At 35.3% G+C, this 19,849-nt stretch overlaps 1 protein-coding gene across 1 annotated transcript; it reads right to left on the minus strand.

Moving 5' to 3' along the window:
- Positions 1-1,397: 1,397 nt before the first annotated feature.
- On the minus strand, positions 1,398-19,849 carry HORMAD1 (HORMA domain containing 1). Its single transcript, XM_019739837.3, has 14 exons — positions 19,817-19,849; positions 18,720-18,864; positions 17,270-17,333; positions 16,818-16,854; positions 15,012-15,032; positions 14,725-14,751; positions 13,199-13,266; positions 12,535-12,686; positions 8,143-8,402; positions 6,264-6,330; positions 6,108-6,184; positions 5,330-5,446; positions 3,369-3,440; positions 1,398-2,023 (listed from the first exon to the last, which is right to left on the minus strand). Exons 1-14 carry the CDS (start codon positions 19,847-19,849, stop codon positions 1,943-1,945), a joined length of 1,221 nt encoding a protein of 406 aa, XP_019595396.3. The 3' UTR covers positions 1,398-1,942.

Raw genomic sequence — 19,849 nt, forward strand, 5'->3', positions numbered from 1 at the left:
CCGCCAAGGTTGATTCCAGCCAATCGGAGATTACGAGGGGAGGCTCTCCCCGGCTATTGTGTTGCGATCCAGACAACCACCAAAAGGAGGCAGGTTTGAGTTCAACCTGACAGCTGGTCAATCCAATGAAGGAAGGTTGGTAGAGGAGAGGAAAGAGGGCTGCGCTCCCCACCCCCATCAAACCGGCCAATCCAAGCGTTCAGCGAGCTAACAGCAGCTGCCGATCTACAAAGGTTTCGGTTGGTCAATCTCAGTTGTAGCAGGTGTGTTACTGTAGCAGTGTATACTGGAACAATTAGGTGAGATGTGTTGGGGTACAATAAAGCTAGGAATAAACATTTTTACAGGTGGGTACTAGACTTACCAGGGGGATCTCTTCGTAAATTATATAAATGTCTAACCACTATGCTGTACACCTGAAGCTAATAGAAAATAACATTAAGTGTCAACTGTAATTGAAAAAGAATAAACATTTTTAAATTGGTTGTTTGCGACAATTAGCTTATCCCTAACTTTCCTGTTACAGAAAAACCCGATCTGGGTCAGTCTGTGGATGTTTATTTGGTTTACGTTAAACAAGATGCATTTCTACCATCACATACATAATGACATTCTCTATTAATGCTTGTTCTGGCAAACTTATGGATAATGTATGTTTTTAGAACGTGGCTACTGAAACCTCAAAAGGCAAACAGACCAAGTTTTAAGTCTTCCTTTTTTAAAGCAAAGGAAACAGTCGAAGTTGGAACCAGGTCCCAGGTTTCTCACCAGAAGCACATCTTGCACTCAAAAGTTCTCGTGGGGACAGAACCAGGAGTGCAGTTTCCAGGCTCTCGCCCTCACGTGGAAAGGTGCTCACTTGGGTAGTAAATGGCCATCAACTGTGATTGGATGGCCATCAGCGGTGGCTAGTTGGCCATCAGCTATAACCAGTGACCCATTGGCCACTAATATAACTGCCGTGGTTACACTAGCAGAAAAATGGGGGCTAGCAAGAAGATGGTGGCTGAGCTAGCAAGCAGCAGAGTGTGGATTGTGGATTGCAGAAAACCGGATTGCAGCTAGCAAATGGGGAGTCGGTTGGTTGGCAGAAAAGCTGACACCAGGTCGCTCGTCATGTGAATCCAGCCTCCAGTGAGACTATACTGGTATGACTCCCCTACCTACGGCTCCGTGGGTGTTCATATTTGGCCTCACCGTGTCCTTTGTTCTTATGTGGGGAGCGGGACCAGAGACTCCGCACGACACCCTGCATGACAGTTCTACTCTTGCAAAGTAACATCTACCAAAATGATCTGAAAATTAGTCCCTAAACATTTTCTGCTAATTAAATAAAAATTAGAAGCCATGAAAGAGTTTAGATGCTGGATAATATTTTATTTATGCTCCCCAAAATGCCAGACTTTCACAATCTTAGTCATCATTTCGTCTTATAGTAAAAAACGTTTTAAAAAAGGTAAAGCACATATGTTTAATTGTACACTACACTGTTAATACACTGTATCAAAGTACTGAAGAACACTGTTTTAATAACAATTGCAAACACAGCTAGTTAAACGGTATAGTTTTAACATAAGTAAAAAGTGAATTCCTTCCAAAATTTAACACCAAAATAAACATTGTTTCAAAATGGCTTTAGAAGGCCTTAAAAATTAATATATTTTTTAAAGGAAGTATCCACCAAAATGGAAGATAGATCAATATTGAGCAGATAATTAACCACACTGGTACTTTTGATTTTATTCAAAAGTTCTCTTGGATTTGCCTCAGGTAACGTTCAGGATCACAACCTGGTAAGTCAGCTAAGAATTCAATTTTATCACTAACTGCATAAGACTACATCTAAGTTTTCAGAGGTAGGGCAAACACACCTTAAAACAGTAATATAGCTTCCTTTAAATGTTGCAATGAACTGTGCAAACATGAAGAAGAAAAATAATTTTTATGTATGTTCTTTTGGTTCACTAAACTTTCTTCTTTTTGGCATTGACTCTTGACTAGGAGAATCAAAGTGATGACGGACCTGTCAAAAGAAAACAACTACTAAGAATAGGTAATTTCCAGTTTAAATGTCTTTAACTTTAGATCTTTTTCATGTCTCTGAGGTTTCTTTCTTTTTTTAAATTATACCTAGCATACCTATTTTTCTACTAAGATAGGTTACGTGGGTTCTTTAAAAGTACGGTAAATTTTATTACTGACATATTTATATCTTCTAATGGCCGCAGAAAGTGTACACTTGCAAAGTATAAGGTCCTCATTAGAGTTGTTGGAGTAGACAGATTTAACATTATGCCCTCAAAATAGTAAAATATTTTGGGGGGATGAAAGGAGAAAAACGATTTAAAAACCAGATGCAAATTGAGAAACATTCTACCTGGCACAATGTAAGATTTAAATCATGTTTTGTTTTTGTATCCTGGTCCTGAGCAGTGCCTGCTAGTAGACATTCAATGTACACTTTTGCACAAAAAGGGTGACGAACTAGGAAAATTCCTCACAAAATTCCCTGAGTTACTGAACTTTGATTCTTCTGGGGAAAAAAATCACTAAGAATACAAAATGGATTATGATTTTGCTGAAAAAAAATCAAGACTTACTATATTGGGAAAAATGAAAAGAACCTGGTACATTAATTAAATGTCAGATTACTCCATTCTCTTTTTAAGATATGTAACATGATAATAGTATTAGTCAACTATATTTTTGAGATTACCCTTTTAACATTTGATTTTTAAAAATAGTCTTAAGTTTTCAGTTGTCTAATTTAACCTACTAATACTAAAAATCCTAGTTAACAAAATATATTTATCTATCTCAGAAATGACAAACACATTATCTGATTTAGTAAAGTAAATTTCCAAATATAAAACAATTGTTACAGGATTTAGGTCAGGAAACATTTTTTTTCTAAGGTAGTAGGAGGAAATGCTGTATTTTTAAGGAACACGTTGTTTTGGTAACGTCTCTACTTCAGTTTTGTCTGCAGAAAGCTCAGTTCAAATTTGTGGCCCAATTTTAGCTCTACATAAATAAAACGGCCTGAATATTCTTGTACTCTCATTTTTTCATTCTATTCCTATTTTCCTGACACTGATTTTTATTTATTTTATAAATTCCTTCAACTACTTCAAATCATTCACAGAATTAGACATTAAATATTTACACGGAAAAAATTAATAAACCAACATAGCACATCTTATTTCAGAGTGATTTTTTGGAACCAAATATTTTTAAAAGATTTGGATATAAGAGCTCTGAGGTCTATCCAGGGATATTATCATATTTATCATCTTAAACTTAATCTATAATAATGCTATTCTAATACTTGCCATTTTATTCCACCTATATATTATCATGAGACTTACTGTTTTCCCAGATTTGAGTTCACTTCTCTTCCACTTGTCTTTAGAAGATTTTACTGGTTGATTTCCATTAGCCTCCACAAAGATAGAATAATTACTAATTGGTTATTTCTCAAAGACCAACCAATTTTAACCAATGATTTTTAACCATGAGTAACTACATGAAGTTTTTTTTAAAAAACAGCTTTACTGAGATGTAATTCATATACCATACAATTCGCTATTTAAAAGTGTACAATTCAATGATTTTTAAGTATATTCACAGAGCTGTGCAACCACCATCAGTCAATTTTAGAACACTTTCAATCACTCTAAAAAGAAACCCTGGACCCTTAGAGCTATCACCCCTCTATTTCTCCATTCTCCCACCAGCCCTACAATTTCATCTCTCTATAGAAATCCCTATTCTGGACTTTCACATGAATGGACTCATATAATATGTGGGCTTTTGTGACCGGCTTCTTTTCACTTAGCATGATGTTTCCAAGGTTAATCCAAGTTGTAGCATTGTAGGATTGGTACTTCATTCCTTTTTATGGCCTAATAATATTCTATTGTGTGGATAGACCCCATTTTGTTTATCCATTCATCTGTTGGTAGACATTTAGGTTTTTTCCACCTTTTGGCTATTGTGAATAATGCTATATATTCAGTTTTTTTAAATGAATATTGGATGATGACAAATTATTAGCTGTCCCACTACTACTGTCTAAAAGGACGTACTTATTTTCTGGTGCTTCAAATGTACTCTTCAATAACTTCCTTAGTATGTATTATTAAATATTTTCATTTCTTGCCCTTTCCTAACCATAATTCAGTCATGATTCTCAAAATTAGGGTACTTTGGCAAAGAGATCGTATCCCAAAACGCAGGCAATTTCAGAAGTGAATTTATGTTCCCAAAGCATCCTAATGTTCCATTACAAGGAAATCTTGCCTAATCATTTTCTAACGCTTGCTCTTCTCCTTATGTCCTAGCACAGGATACTCATTCTAAGGAGAAGCTGCCTAGAAAGAACATTTTGCTGCTTAGATACTAATTTTTGAAATTATTTTATCTCTTGCTTTCCTCAGCATACTAGTTTGAATGCTGCCTTCTGCCATTTCTAACTTCCATTAAGAATGTGGGGGGTTGGGAGGGACACCTGAAAATGGCACTATCATCAGCGGTGACTTGTTAAATGTTTGACAACCGGTTCTCTGGGAGTTGAGGCATTTGCTGATTTCCATGCGGAGAATACGTCCAGTTCCCAGGTGCCAAGGTGATGTCACTGAATGAGGACTTGGGAAGAAACGCTCCAGCACACCACTGTTAGTATGCTGTCTGTTTCCTAGCCTTGGATATAATGTTTTGAATATTTTACAGAATGCTTTTTCTTTACCTCCAAACCTTTGAGAGTAACTTAAAGGTCTAAAATAAAATACAAATTTCTATTTAGTACAGTTCATACCAAAAACTGAAATAAGGAAGTGTGTGTGTGTTTTGTTTTTTTTTGCTTAAGAACATGAGATTCATTTTATGCAATTTATATACAAAACACTCATTTTTAATGTCTTGTTAACAAGATAATCCATTTACAAGACAGAACATGGAAACATTTTGGCATTTCCTCGGGAGTCTAGATAATGCTGTCACTTCTCAAAGCCTTTCCTGGATTCCCCACTCTAATGTACCTTCAGTAAGGGTAACCAGTCTTTCCTTTGTGCCTCGATGCAGCCTATCCAGACTGCTATCACAGCCCCTTGTCACTGCTTAGCGACCTCCAATTACTAAGTTCTTAGCTAAGAACAGCAACTGCGTGTTATTCATGTTATGTCTCCAGCACCTAGTAAAACACCTGACACATAGTAGGCGCTTATTAAATATTGGTCTAATACATGAAGTGTTAAGTAAGCAAAATAAACTCACGTATGGGGAAAAACCACAAGGTTGGAATGGAAAACAAATCTAAAGAGTCACTTACCATTTTATTCTGAAAGATTTTTCCACTTCTTGTTTTGCTTTCAGGCACATCAAGTTCAGAAGTTTTACTGACTTCAGACACACCAAGTTCAAATGTTTTATTGACTAAGTGCTCAACCTAGAAAAGAAATAATTAAACAAAACCACATAATAAAAGCTTCTCATAACACAATAATGGAGTTCAAAAATTCAATCACATCAAATTTAGGGTCTTGTTATGTTGATTTAATGAAACCAATAATTTGGAGTTGGCCGTCACAAAAAGCACAAAGCTCAAGATAGTGAAACTGACACTACACAAGTGACCATTCACTGAACTGAGAAAGCCCCAAATGATCACCAGGCACTACTCTTCCAGAAGATAAAAACTTTTGTCCATCCACACTGGAGAAAGGGGCTGTGCAAAGGAGAACAATCATCTATCCCATTATTTTCAAGTTCATTTTATCTAAATGTCACTTCAAGATTTTACTGTATATGGAAAACAAATTAAACATGTTCTGCTCCAAAGCAACCAAATTGTAAATACAAAGGTTGGTGGAATAAATAATTGCTGAAGATACTATCTAGCTCTGAAATACAGAGATTCTATACCAATAATATACTTAAAACTTTCCAACATATAATTCCCCGATTTTGTTAATAAGCATTCTTAGTACCTAATTTTCTTCTAAAAGACCTAGAACATAATAAGAAAATCTGAGAAATAACTAAGCATGCAAGCAACAGTCTTTTGAAAAAAACAAGTTAAAAGTGAGATGGAACTATCAAGTTTATACCTGAGAATGAGAAATTGAATGATCTAGACTTTCTTTACACTTCATAATTTCATCTTCCTCACAAACTAAACTTAGTTCTGAAATGGAAAAAAAGAGTTAAAATAGTATAAAATTGAATTGGAAGTGAATTAATCTACATTTTCATTAATTTCTCACCTTCAAGTTCAGAAGATTCAGAATTTTTTTTCTGCTCTTCCATTTTAGTGTCAATGTCAAAATCATCCTACATAATTACATGAAAAAAAAAAAAAGGGACACATTTCAAAAAAAACCCTAAACCAACTTGGTAAAAGTATTTATGAACAAATTTGTTTTCTGTGAAGGTTAAATATGACATAACACTACAAACTACCTTATGCTTGCTAGAAATAAAATGGTTCTATAATCACAATAACAAGTCAATTTATTTACCCAAAGTATAAAATACTACATTGCTTTACTTTGCAGGATTGCTTTAAGGACAAATGATAAAAATATACAACTTTCTCAAAATGCATGATGGTTGCAAGAACCCTTAGCTCTTACTGTTGTTAGCGGGCACTGAATTAGGCATGTTCACACAACAAGCCTCCACTTCACTAGCTCTGGAATTTCCATACAGATGTTAGCGTACGCTCTTCATATGCCCCAGCCCTCTTCAGGGAGTTAGCGAAGGACAAACTCACTTGTGGTATGGTAGAAATAGCAACGGGCTTACTGTCTATTTTATTTATTTATTAAAAGATTTTATTGGGGAAGGGGAACAGGACTTTATTGGGGAACAGTGTGTACTTCCAGGACTTTTTCCAAGTCAAGTTGTTGTCCTTCTTAGTTGTGGAGGGCGCAGCTCACCTCCAGGTCCAGTTGCCGTTGTTAGTTGCAGGGGGCACAGCCCACCATCCCTTGCGGGAGTCGAACTGGCAACCTTGTGGTTAAGAGCCCACTGGCCCATGTGGAAATCGAACCGGCAGCCTTTGGAGTTAGGAGCATGGAGCTCCAACTGCCTGAGCCACCAGCCCGGTCCCTAATGTCTACTTTATAATTAGTATTCTCTTGTGATGTGTCAAAGATCTTTAAATATGAGAATGCTACATAAATCCCAGACATATTTGTTTATAAAGCAAGACTGGGGTTTAGGTTTTAGGAAAAAGATTTCTTTTTTGACTGTATTGGTCGAATTGAATTCTCTCTTTGTAAGGGTGTGGCCACAGAGCCTCAATCAAAATTGTCAGTCTCTCTCTCTATATGTACTGTGGTCATAATTTAGAATGAAATGAGATAAGATAAAACAAAGGTGAGATTAAGGAACAATCATGTTAATGATGACAGATTTTCTGGGAGTGAACAACAAAAGCTTTATATTTATATTCATCCATTCACTCAACCAATACTGAGAATGCACACTTGTAAATCTAAGTGGTAGGCACAGTTCGCCTTCCAGAACTGACTGTCCAGGCCCTGAAGAAGTTCAAGCACAGTTAGTAGGGGTGTTGTAAAAAGGGTTCTAGCATTAGCTGGGGGACTGGAGTAGGTTTCCAAACTATGCTGCAGACCAAGGGGTCTCCGCAGAGTCCACTATGAGGGCAGGTCAGGTGGTGACCTGGGCAGTGGCTGGGCCTCCATGACCATTCCCTGCTTCATTCACAGTAGTTGCGCTTGTAAATTTCTGAGAATAATGTAGTTTGCACCCAGATAAAAACCTCTGAAACATGTTTTAAACTGGGTTGGGGCATATTCAGAGCGTACGCTAACATCTGTATGGAAATTCCAGAGTTGTTGAAGTGGTGGCTTGTTGTGTGGACATGTCTAGTTCAGTGACCTCTAACAACCGTAGGATCTAAGGGTTCTTACAACCATCATGCATTGTGACAAAATCGTATATTATTGTCATTTGTCCTTTAAAACAAGCCTATACCTTCAACGCCCCTTCCAATCTTGAGTTTACGGTTATGAGACAGTATTTATACAAGTATTAAGGAGAGCTGTGAAGAAAGTCCTCAAAATTGAGTCAAACATTTATTACTACTGGACTTCGTATTTCTTTAAATATACTTACATTTATATACTGCTTCTTTTCATATTCCACATCATCTTTGTCCACGAGAATTTTCTGAAGTGGTGTTTTTAATTGTTTTGGTGATAATACAGATGAATCAATATTTTCCATTCGTTCTTTCTCAGTCGTCACTTTTACTTTGAAGGTGTGAAAAGGAGTCGGGACTGCTCCCACATTTAAGTACATAGGCTCCCCATCAAATATCACTCCTTCACAATCACCATCCTTAAAGCCCGGAGGCTGGTAATCTGCGGGTGTGACTGCAAAAGAGCTACGTATAAACTGTGCTTTTCATGAAATTGAAGAAAATATTACTATAAAAATATACGCAGATTGAAGAAATTCCACTAGTACTTCTAAAAGGGCGTACGATAAAAAGGAAAAATCACTCTCCTACTATCTCCAAGTTCTTGTTTTATTCCCTAAAGGTAATCTTTTCTTTTTCTTCACTCGACTGGCTGTGTGACCTTGAGGAAATTGTTGATCAGCCTTAATTCGGTTTCCCAATCAGTCAAATGGGGAAAATAATCCCGCCTACCGTATTTGCCAGAAAATAAGACCTAACCGGAAAATAAGCCCTAGCATGATTTTTCAGGATGCTTGTAATATAAGCTCTACCACAAAAATAAGCCCAAGTTAAGATCATTAGCCAGACGGATGCATTTAATATGCCTGTTGCAACATACGACGGACGTATTAAATTATAAAATAATAATGTTAACATATACTTAAATATAAATAAATAATATTATTGACATTAATACTTAAAATAAATAATAAGTTATAATTATTTGTAAATACCCAAGTGGGAGCCTTTGGATGAGAGGTAATGCCTATGTAAACAGATGAACTCGAGACTTATTGCTGAATGACCAATCAGAGTACAGACACAACGCACGAACGGACGTGGTTGTGTCTAACATGAATCTTCATAATTCAATATGTCATGTGTTGTAACAGACGTACTTAATGCACTTGCGTGAAATAAAGAAATGTTTTCTGAATTTTGGTGCCTGCAATTTTTTGTTGCTTTTCTGTGGACTATCATTCTTAACTGTCATCATTTTTTTGCCACTCCTGTCTCATCAGTCTTTAATGAACACTTGATTTAAAGAGAATAATATTTTGACCCCCAGACAAGATGTGTGCAAAAAGAAAGAGCTATTCCGTCAAGTACAAGAAAGGAATCGTGCAGGACTCCCAGGGCAAGAATCTTACGGCTTTCTGCAAAGAGAAGAAGTTGGATCTCTGAATGGTCTTAAAATGGTGAGCAGAGTACGGTAACCTCAGTCAACAGGTGGACGAGGGAAATGCTAAGAAGCACAAGTGTGGATCAGTCGGCAACCATTATTTCCTGAGCTGGAAGACATCATCTGTGAGTGGATTGCTGACAGGAGAGCAGAGGCAATGCACCACAGTTAGAAATATCCGCAGAAGAATTCAAAGCATCACAACACTGGCTGGATGGCTTCCTTTAGCAATATAAACTGTCTCTAAGATCGACAACACTGTTCAAGATGGAAGATACTGAAGTTATTAAACGTGCACTTGCATTCAAGTCCTTTGTCGATGGCATCGACTTTTCTGAATACCAACTCTCCAACAGGATTGCTATGGGTGAAACTGCAGTGTTTATGGACCAAGGATCTCAAACGACAAACGATAGAGGGGTGCCTCGTCAATCTACATTCCCTCTTCTGGTTACAAAAGTGCACATGTTACCTGTATTTTGGCAATTCGTCTGGATGAAAAGAAAGCCCCACCTCTAATCATCACTAAGGGCAAGAAAGATAAGGTTGAACGTGTTTCAAGCATTTATGTTCTTGAAACTGAAAAAGTCTGGTGCACACAAGCAGTTATAAGGAAGTGGGTCGATTTAATGCTCCCACTTGCTTTGCGAGGTGGCCAAAGAGGTCTGCTAGTCTGGGATTCAGCCAGCACTCACCGCGCTAAAGACATGAAGAACTTCCTTGCAGAGAGAAGAATAGATCAAATAATGATTCCCGCAGGAATGACTGCCTATCTCCAGACTCTCGATATTGCAATAAACAAGCCATTCAAGTACCATTTGCGCATGGAAATCAATGGCTACACTGAAAATAGAATGGAGAGAAATCAGCGTGGAAACTTTGTGAAGCCAAGCCTGCAAGAGGTCGTGACTTGGGTGAAGAATTCATGGGATAAAATCACTGACAGCTGTGTTGCCAATGCACTACGAGCAGGCTACATGGACAAGAAGGGCTCATTTAAGGAGCGCTCTATTGCTGGACATGAGAGATTGGGGCCAATGGTTCTACAGGAAATGGAGGTGCAAGAAATTCAAGCAGGAATTCGGGGTTTGGAGAGTTATGGCGATGTTCCAGAAGAAGATGACATGACTGTATTTGAATAAATGTATATTTTTGTACATGAATAAATGTAGATTGTTGTACATGAACAAATGCAGATGGTTGTACACGAAAAAATAAGACATCCCCTGAAAATAATCCCTAATGAGTCTTTTGGAGCAAAAAGTAATATGAGACCTGGTCTTATTTTCGGGGAAATACGGTACCACATTAGGATCATTGTGGGTATAAATAAATTCAATTGTGTAAAATGCTCAGAACAGAACTGGCACATAGTAAGTATTCAGTAATTGTTAGCCGTTGTTATGTTCTCCTAGAAGATACTGTGCTTGTAAAATATGTAATTTTTATATATAGGTCCTTAAAAAACATGAATGAGATCATATTGTTCTGTACCTAGGTGTTTTTAACATCTTTTTTAAATGTTTTAATATTTCTTGGATAACTTAATTTATCAGCACATTCTTTTTAACAGCTCACACAGTATTCTATTATATAGATGCACCATAATTTATTTACTCAATCCTCCAATGAAGGACACTCAAGGCTGTTTCCAGTTTGTTCCTATTTTAACCAATGCTATAATGAAAATCCTTATATACATATAACCTTACATATTTGTGTTAGTATAATCCCAAGATTCTTTCTAGCTACAGACTTTCTGGATTAAAGAGAATCTGCATTTAACATTTTGATAACTGCCAAACTGTCCTCTAAAAATGTTGCACCTACACACACACTCACAAGTGTATAAAAGTGCCTCCTTCCCCCCCCACACCCTAGCCAATAACATCTGGGTTTACAAGTTTTGCCGTTCTGGTAAGTGAAAAATAGTATCTCACTGTTTCATTTCTTTAAATATAAGTGAGACTGTATCTCTCATGGATAGGTTCATATCACTGCAGAAGTTTGGGTATATTTTAAAGCCCATTCTTTCAAATCGTTTTCAAATACCAATATTAAATGTAAATTTTATAATTTTAAAATATATATATCTCAACATACAACAAATGTTGGCGAGGATGTGGAGAAAAGGGAACTCTCAGGTACTATTGGTAGCACTGCAAATTGGTGCAGCCACTATGGAAAACAGAATGGAAGTTCCTCCAAAAATTAAACATAGAACAACCTTATGGGTGTTTATCCACTTCTGGGTGTTTATCCAAAGAAACCCAAAACACTAATTCAAAAAGATATATGCACCCCTATGTTTACTGCAGTGCTATTCACAATAGCCAAGACATGGAAAAAACCAAAATGCCCATCAGTAAGAAGAATGGATAAAGAAATTATGGTACATTTATACAATAGAGTATTACTCGGTCATAAAAAAGAATGAAATCTTACCATTTGCAACAACGTGGATGGACCTAGTGAAATAAGTCAGACTGAGAAAGACAAATACCATATGATCTCACTTATATGTGGAATCTAAAGAACAGAATAAATGAACAAACAAAACAGAAATAGACTCATAGATACAGAGAACAAACTGATGGTTGCTAGATGGCAGGGTTTGGGGGGATGGGTGAGAAAGATGAAGGAATTAGGAAGTACAAATTGGTAGTTACAAACAAAATAGTCACAGGGATATAAAATACCGTATGGAGAATATAGTCAATAATGTGGTAAAAACTATGTATAGTGTCAGATGGGTTCTAGACTTAGCAGAGGGATCACTTCATAAATTACATAAATGCCTAACCACTATGCTGTACACCTGGAACTAATATGAAATAATACTGAATGTCAACTATAATTTAAAAATATATAATCATAGGATATAAAGTACAGCATAGGGAATATAATCTATGGTATTGTAATAGCTATATACGGTGTCAGATGGGTAGTAGACTTGTTGGGCTTATCACTTTGTGAGGTGTGGAATTGTCTAATCACTATGTAGTTTTGTACACCTGAAATAATAATAAGAAATATATATAACAATTTAGGTCCTTAAATACATTTGGTATATAAATCAATTGTTTCAATGGTAATAAAACATACACGCAACAAGTGAAACAGAATGAATTGCAAATAGTACCTTCATCGTAGTAAAAAAGTTTCATGGTCAAACAAACATCATTGGGTAAAGGTCCTAGATTTTGCATTAGAACATAAATCTTGCGAATGAGGAGAATACTTGCTTTCTTGGTGTCAGCAGATGACACACTAGATTCACTGCTTTGGTTTTTACTAGGAGAGAATCATACATTGATTTCTTTTATGACACCTGTAGCTTCTAATAACATAACTTCATATTTTACTATTTGAGATTCTTATTTCTATTATAGCATTAAGTTGAAAGCTACCCTAAAATGTGTTTTAATGTCATTATTACAAAAATTTTAATATCACTATATCACCTTAATATCATTATTATAAACTAATAACTTAATTTTAAATACATTAATGTGCATTTTATATAAGATGTTTAAAGGAAACAAATGAAGCCTTTTAGTTACATTTATAATAACTCAAGCATACAATAGTTTTCCTACTCTGACTGTGTTTCTCAATTAAAATAGCATATAATTAGCCAGACTACTCGCTCGCAGCTACTCCAAGGGTATTTAATACATCTATACCTTGATGGTTAATTGGGGATATCTGAGGAGTTTCAGAATTTATCCTGAAGTTTAGCTATATAGTATTAATATGAATAAATGGTAATCTGTTATATAAAAAAGAAAACTATAGAACAATACCTTAAGAAGTCCATGACTGGTCCATTATTGGTATACTTGAATTTAAATTGGTAACATTCTGAAATTGTCTTAAATAGAAAGCATTGCAGTTACATATCTGGTATACAGGACTGGCAGCTGAGTAGCTATATACTATTTTTGCAGAACTCTTAAAATTTGCTTAATAATTTTTTTCTGCTATGTTAATCCCTATTGATCCACTGAAACTTTCAAGTCCTAATAGTCAATTCCCATGGTTTGGGATTGGGGCTTCACTCTTGGAGAGAGATTTAGCCTCTCACTCATTGCAATTATGTATACCAGACAGAAGGAACTCCTCAGCAGGCAGGTAAGGAAGGAAGCATATCTCTTACTTTAGTAAAATAACTAAGCACAGGGCTTAAATCCTTGCTGTACTGTAACCACAAGCACGTCATTTAAGCTTTCTAAGTCTCAGTTTCCCCAGCTAATAAAAACAGTACCTATCTCATTAGTGGTTATGAATACTTGTCAAATGGGATAATTTATACAGTCCTCAATAAAGGGCCTGGCACACCAAGCAGTCAGTAAATATTAGTTCATCAGCAAGGTTTATCTTTTACTGAAAGAAAAAAAATATGCAACTGTAAAACACCTGAAAATAAGCGAACACTTTCCTGAACAATCAGTTTCTGAACAATCAACTAATTCATAAGCCTTTGCCCATATGATTTTCTTTTGTCGCCATGGACATATATTAAGCATTAATTGCAGGCATGAGTATCAAAGAAAAGACATTCCCAGCCCTCTTGAGGCTCTAATATTGCTTTCTTTACATTTCAGGGCTCAGATAGAAATGGGGATCAGCTCTTTTTTAAAAATCTGCTTTTCCCTGACTGAATGAAACACTGTATGTAACAGCTCTAGTGTAGTGGTTAAGCACCCAGATCATGAACTGGCCTGAGATCCAAATTCTGGTTCTGTGAACACAGGTGAGAAACCTTGTATGTAGGTTTCTTTATCTACAAAGTAGAGATGATAATGGTAGTTACCTCATGAAGGTTGTGATGAATCAATGAGATAACGCACAGAAAGCCCCAAAGAACAGATCCTAATAACAGTAAGGATTCAATCAATTTTTCCCCTTTGTTTCTAGTCTTATGGGTTCTTGTAATCTCTACTTTAATTGTTACACGAACAGGTGGATATGACTGGACTGGGATGAATATTCCAAGTTTAAGGATGAGTTTCTTATTTTTCTCAAACTCAACTCTTTTCATAATTCTATTAAAAAGAATATTGTAAAGAACTAGAAGTCAGGAGATTTAGGTTATTTCTAATGGTCTGTGGCTTTGTAGCCTAGAATCAGTCACATAATCTCTCTTGTAGTAAGTGTATTAATCTATTTAAAAATAACCATACAAGCCCTGTCTTACCTCAAAAGTCTGAGATTCAACCGTGAAAGTACATTGATGAGAGCATAATTAAAAGCATATTATATTATAATTTTTAAGTTATTTTTGGATAGTAGAGGCATTGCGTTTCCTTGTTGACTTAAGCACACTTACCCGAGGGTCTTCTGGATTGGTGTATACCTAATTAAAAAGAATTTATAATTGAGTTATACCAGGCTAACTAGTCAAGGAGAACTAAACGTTTAGGCTAAACTATTAAATGAACTCAGCAAAATAAAATACAAAATGACACCTCAAAGTACTAATTTGTTACTTTTTTCAATTGAACAGATCAATAGTTTGAATAAAATGACATAATTAATTGATGGTTTTAGTATTATTTAATTAAGCAAAGCCGAATTTGACAGTCTTTAGTAAATATACAATTTAAAAATACTTACAGCTAGCACAACCATCCTTAGCTGAAATACAACAAAAAACAAAAATCTTACTTTTATTGTGTAAAATACGTTTTTCATGATGGATCATAAGAATTTTGTCCTATTTCAACATTTATTCCTAGAAAGAAATAATCTTGCAACAAACAGACTTCGTATGATGCATATAAAGCAATAGCTATTTGTCTCTTTTTCCCAAAATATCTATTTCTAGTTGATTTACTGAAGATTTAAATTCATATCGTTTACTTAAGCAAACAGGGGATTACTGCCAGTTTTAAGGAAAATACATATTGTGAAAGAACACATTAAACCTTATCAATATAACTGATTTTTAAAGGAGAAAAAGCAGAGAGTCCAGAGCCCTGCTCGTTTAATAAAGGGAAGAGGCTCTGGAGACCATAGGAACGGAGAATCACAGGCAATAGTCACTCAGGTAACCTGCCAAAATCTAAGAGCCGTCCTTAATTTGGATCTTTTGCTTATACTCCACAACCAATCCATCAACAGGTACAATCAGATCTACTGCCAATCTTACCCTAAATCTTTTCTTTTTTTTCCTTCTTCTCTGCCATCCTGTTCTAAGCCACCATTTTGTTTTTGTTTTTACTAGTACTGCAGTAATAAGTTAAGTGCAATTCTCCTTAATTCCAATTTGTTCTTCTACCGTACATTCTTTAAATAGCGGCCAGAGTGATTTTTCTTTTAATTTAACATATAAATCAAATGTTGTTGTTACATTTTTATTGAAAACCTTCAAAGGACTTCTTTGCACCTAAAATAAAACCCAAACTCCTTACCTACACGGCCCTGTATGCTCTGGCCCCGCCTATCTCCCCAGGCTCATCTCACGCCACTCGCCCCCACTGCTCACTGCGCTGCAATCACACTGGCCTTGAGCTCTCCAAACTCCTTTCCAACACTTCCCATTTGCTGCTCTGCTAGGAGTATTCCCTCCCAAAAATGAATGCCTGGCTGGTTTCTTCTCATTTGAGTGTCAGCTTAAATGTCACCTCCTCCGGTAGCTCCTCTGACCACCTCATCTAAAGTTACCCCACCTCTCCATTCGTCACATACTTTTTCTAAAAATTCAATGGCATTTGAACACTGTTGTAAATTAATCTGACTTGTTTTATTGTCTGTTTTCCACCCATAGAAGGGACCCTCTTTGTCTTGATCACTGTTAGCTGACCTAGAATATGTGCCTAGCATGTAACAGGCACTCAATATTTAATGAACAAATACTTAATGCCGTAATGAGGGAGGTTAGTGACCATAGATAAAATTAATTTTTTTCACAATTTTGTTAAACATCTTTATATATGTTGACATATACATATGCTAAGTATACAAAAAGGCTTATACTCTTTAGTGAACCCTTATTAATTGAAATTTCACTAATTCAGAATTTGTGACAATTTAACCTAGACTACCTGGAAATTTATTTTTGAATGCTTGTGAAGAAACGATTTATTAAATTATTATAAAAAAGATTATAGAAGGCATATGAAACTAATGAATAAACTATTTTGACTTTTCAGTTAAGTTTTTGTAAGTTAATATGTGTTGTTAATACAAATGAGTGTTAACTATTAACCCAAACTGTCTTGGCAAAATTTAAGTATTAGTTCTATTGGCTTTAAGTGAGTTGAATATTAGTCTTTAAAGTATTCAAATGTTCACACTTTTCAGTAAATTGGACTGGCCTATGCCCAGGTTAGTTTAAATCAATGTTTTAGTGTATGGTAATTGATATTACATTTGTAGAATATAAACTTGGAAAAAAAGGATGAAGAGATACTGACTTACATATTTTTTCTGTAAAGCATCATAGCATCCTAGCATCCTGAAAAATAATCAAGGATTCATTTTTAGAGTGAGTGCATTTGCAGAAAATAGTTCTTCTAATAAATTTCCATATTATCTCATTACTAAATAATATAAAATTTTCTTATTAAAGCTCCTTGTCAACTAGATTAAAATAAAACAATGTGGCAGAAATAGAAAAAAATGTTGATAGGGATGGAAGGGAAGATATAAAATATGTGACTGCTAGTATTTGTGGGGGACAATAATGGGAAAATGAAGCCTGCTCACATGGAGCATATGAAAAATTTTAATGCAAAAATCCAAAGACCTGCAAAAATGGTATCCAGTGTTAAAGGTGCAATCACTAAAACTGGGTTAAACACTGAAATATATCCAAGGTCCAAAAAAATATGATTTAAGAATATTCTGTTGTTACGTATTCTTTTACTTACCACTTCACTAACTGTGTAGATCCTGGACAATTTTTATCTTCTCTCAGAATTTTGACACAAAGATCTACACACAAAAATGACAATATAAATATAGAGCTACTTAAGATTAGTAAACAATTAGAAATTTAAAATGAAGACTATTTTCTTTAGCTGTGTATTTATTATCATTATATTATTAATGGCAATTAACTTCCAAGTAATCAGTATTAATATAATTAAACAAAATGGAAACAAATAATCTTTTTATCCTTATTACAAAATGGCATCATAAATGATGTTTGCATGTCAATAGATAGAAATTTTCATTTTTAAAAGCTATAGAATACTTAAAGTTAGATATAATGTTTTTATGCCATTGTTATCCAAAAGTCTTAGAATGTTTGCTATGGACCCTTATCGTAGTAAAATACTTGTAAAAGGCCAAGAAATTAACTGGATAGAGCCCCACAAAGAAGCAACATGTAATACCATGTAAAGGACTGAGAAGATCTCTCAGTCTCGGGTTCCTTATCTGAAAAATAGGGATAATATCTAACTCATAGGTCTGTAAGGTGAATGAGAAGATATCACACATAACATAGTACTTTGCATTTCACCTAGCACATAGTTGGCGCACACTATCAGGCATAATATTATGTATATATTGTGTGCTGGGCAGTAAGTTGTTATTGTAGTATATATAGACTGACTATTTTCACATAAGAACATACACCACCACTGTAAACACCTATAAATAATAGAATATTTTTATCTGTTTACTTCACCATTGTAAGAATAATGTCAGATGAAGTCATACTTGAGAAAATGAATAAAAATTTTTATGATTAAGTGCTTTCAGAGGCATTGAATATACTTTTTAAAAACCACTTAGATGACCACACAAAAACTTGTACATGTATGTGGCATTATTTATAATAGCCAAAAAGTGGAAACAACCCAAATGTTCGTCGACTGATGAATGGATAAAACTGTGGTGTATATCTATATGGAGTACTATTCAGCAATAAAAAATGAAGTACTAATCCATGCTACAGTATGGATGAACCTAGAAAACATGATGCCAAGTGAAAGAAGCTAGTCACAAAGGGTCACATATTGCATGATTCCATTCATATAAAATGTCCAGAATAGAAAAACCTGTAGAGATGGAAAGTGGGCTGGTGATTGCTTAGGACTGCGGAGGTTGAGGGACATGAGAGTGACTTCATGGGTCTGGGGTTTCCTTTTAGGGTGATGAAAATATTCTAAAATTGATAGTGGTGATGTTTGCACATCTTTGACTATGCTGAAAATCACTGAATTGTGCACCTGAAATAAGTGAATTGTCGGGTGTGTGAATTACATCCTAATAGAGCTGTTACTAAAAAAACAAAATCTTTAAGTAAAAAATTATAGTTTTAGAGCAACCCAGTAAAAATAACTATGTTTAAAGTTTTAAAATAAACATTACCATCTACATATCTCGTTCCATAAGCACATTCTGGAAAAATTCCTCTCAAGTACGTGATGCAGGATACTGAAACTGCTAGGAGCCTCTTCACTAACACCAAAGACTGCTGCTCAGTTGATATCTTACTGGGAAATATCAATGCACTCTAAATTCAAGGGAAATTAAAACATTTTACTTAGATTTGCTAAAAACAAAGTCTTCCTGAACTGGTAAATCTAATTCTGCAGAAGCATGGTACTCTCCCAAAGAATTTCTAACAACAGTGCTTAGAAATCCCCAGAACGTCAGTACGGCTTCTAAGATATGAGGGTGTTTCCAAGGTAGCAGCCTAAAGGTAATATGCAAAAAAAAGTACTTAAGAATCTTTTTATGATTTTACTGATACGTGGGATATAAAACTGAAAGCAACAAAGGAACAAGACAAACAAGAAAAGAAACAAAAACTCATAGACACAGACAGTAGTTTAGTGGTTACCAGAGGGTAAGGGAGGAGGGGGGTGGTAGGTGAGGGTAAAGGGGATCAAATATATGGTGATGGAAGGAGAATTGACTCTGGGTGGTGAACACAATGTGATGTATAGATGCTATATAGATTACAGAATTGTACACTTGAAACCTATGTAACTTTACTAACCATTGTCACCCCAATACATTTTAATAAAAAAAAAAATCTTAAAAAAAAATCCCCTTGCAGGTTAACTGTCTGTAAATGCATAACACATGGAAACATAACACTCTTAATGCAAGATCTGTGCAAAAATGACAATTTTATCTTTGTGGGGCACGGATATTCATTTGCTAGGGGTGGACTGCTATGAATGATAATTTCATCAAAGCAACAGAACAGCATTCATTAATGACTAATGTAAATTTAATCTGAACCAGTGATTTAATACAATGCATCAAACATCCAATAGAATTCTCCATTAATTCAAAATCATTTAGCAAAAAATCTTCATTTCCTAAAACATGGCATTTCTTGATATCACCAAACCCTCCAATAGTTGACTCTAACTTTCAAATATAAAAATAGTTGAGACTTCAAGAAAGCAAAAAATTAGCTAAATTAAAATATATTAAAATACAAGAAATCATACCATGGAAGTTCTCTTCAGTTGGGCAGTGGCCAT

The sequence above is a fragment of the Rhinolophus sinicus genome, chromosome 7 (genome assembly GCF_057876585.1).
Source record: "Rhinolophus sinicus isolate RSI-liver-muscle chromosome 7, RSI-T2T, whole genome shotgun sequence".
Taxonomy (NCBI): Eukaryota; Metazoa; Chordata; class Mammalia; order Chiroptera; family Rhinolophidae; genus Rhinolophus; species Rhinolophus sinicus.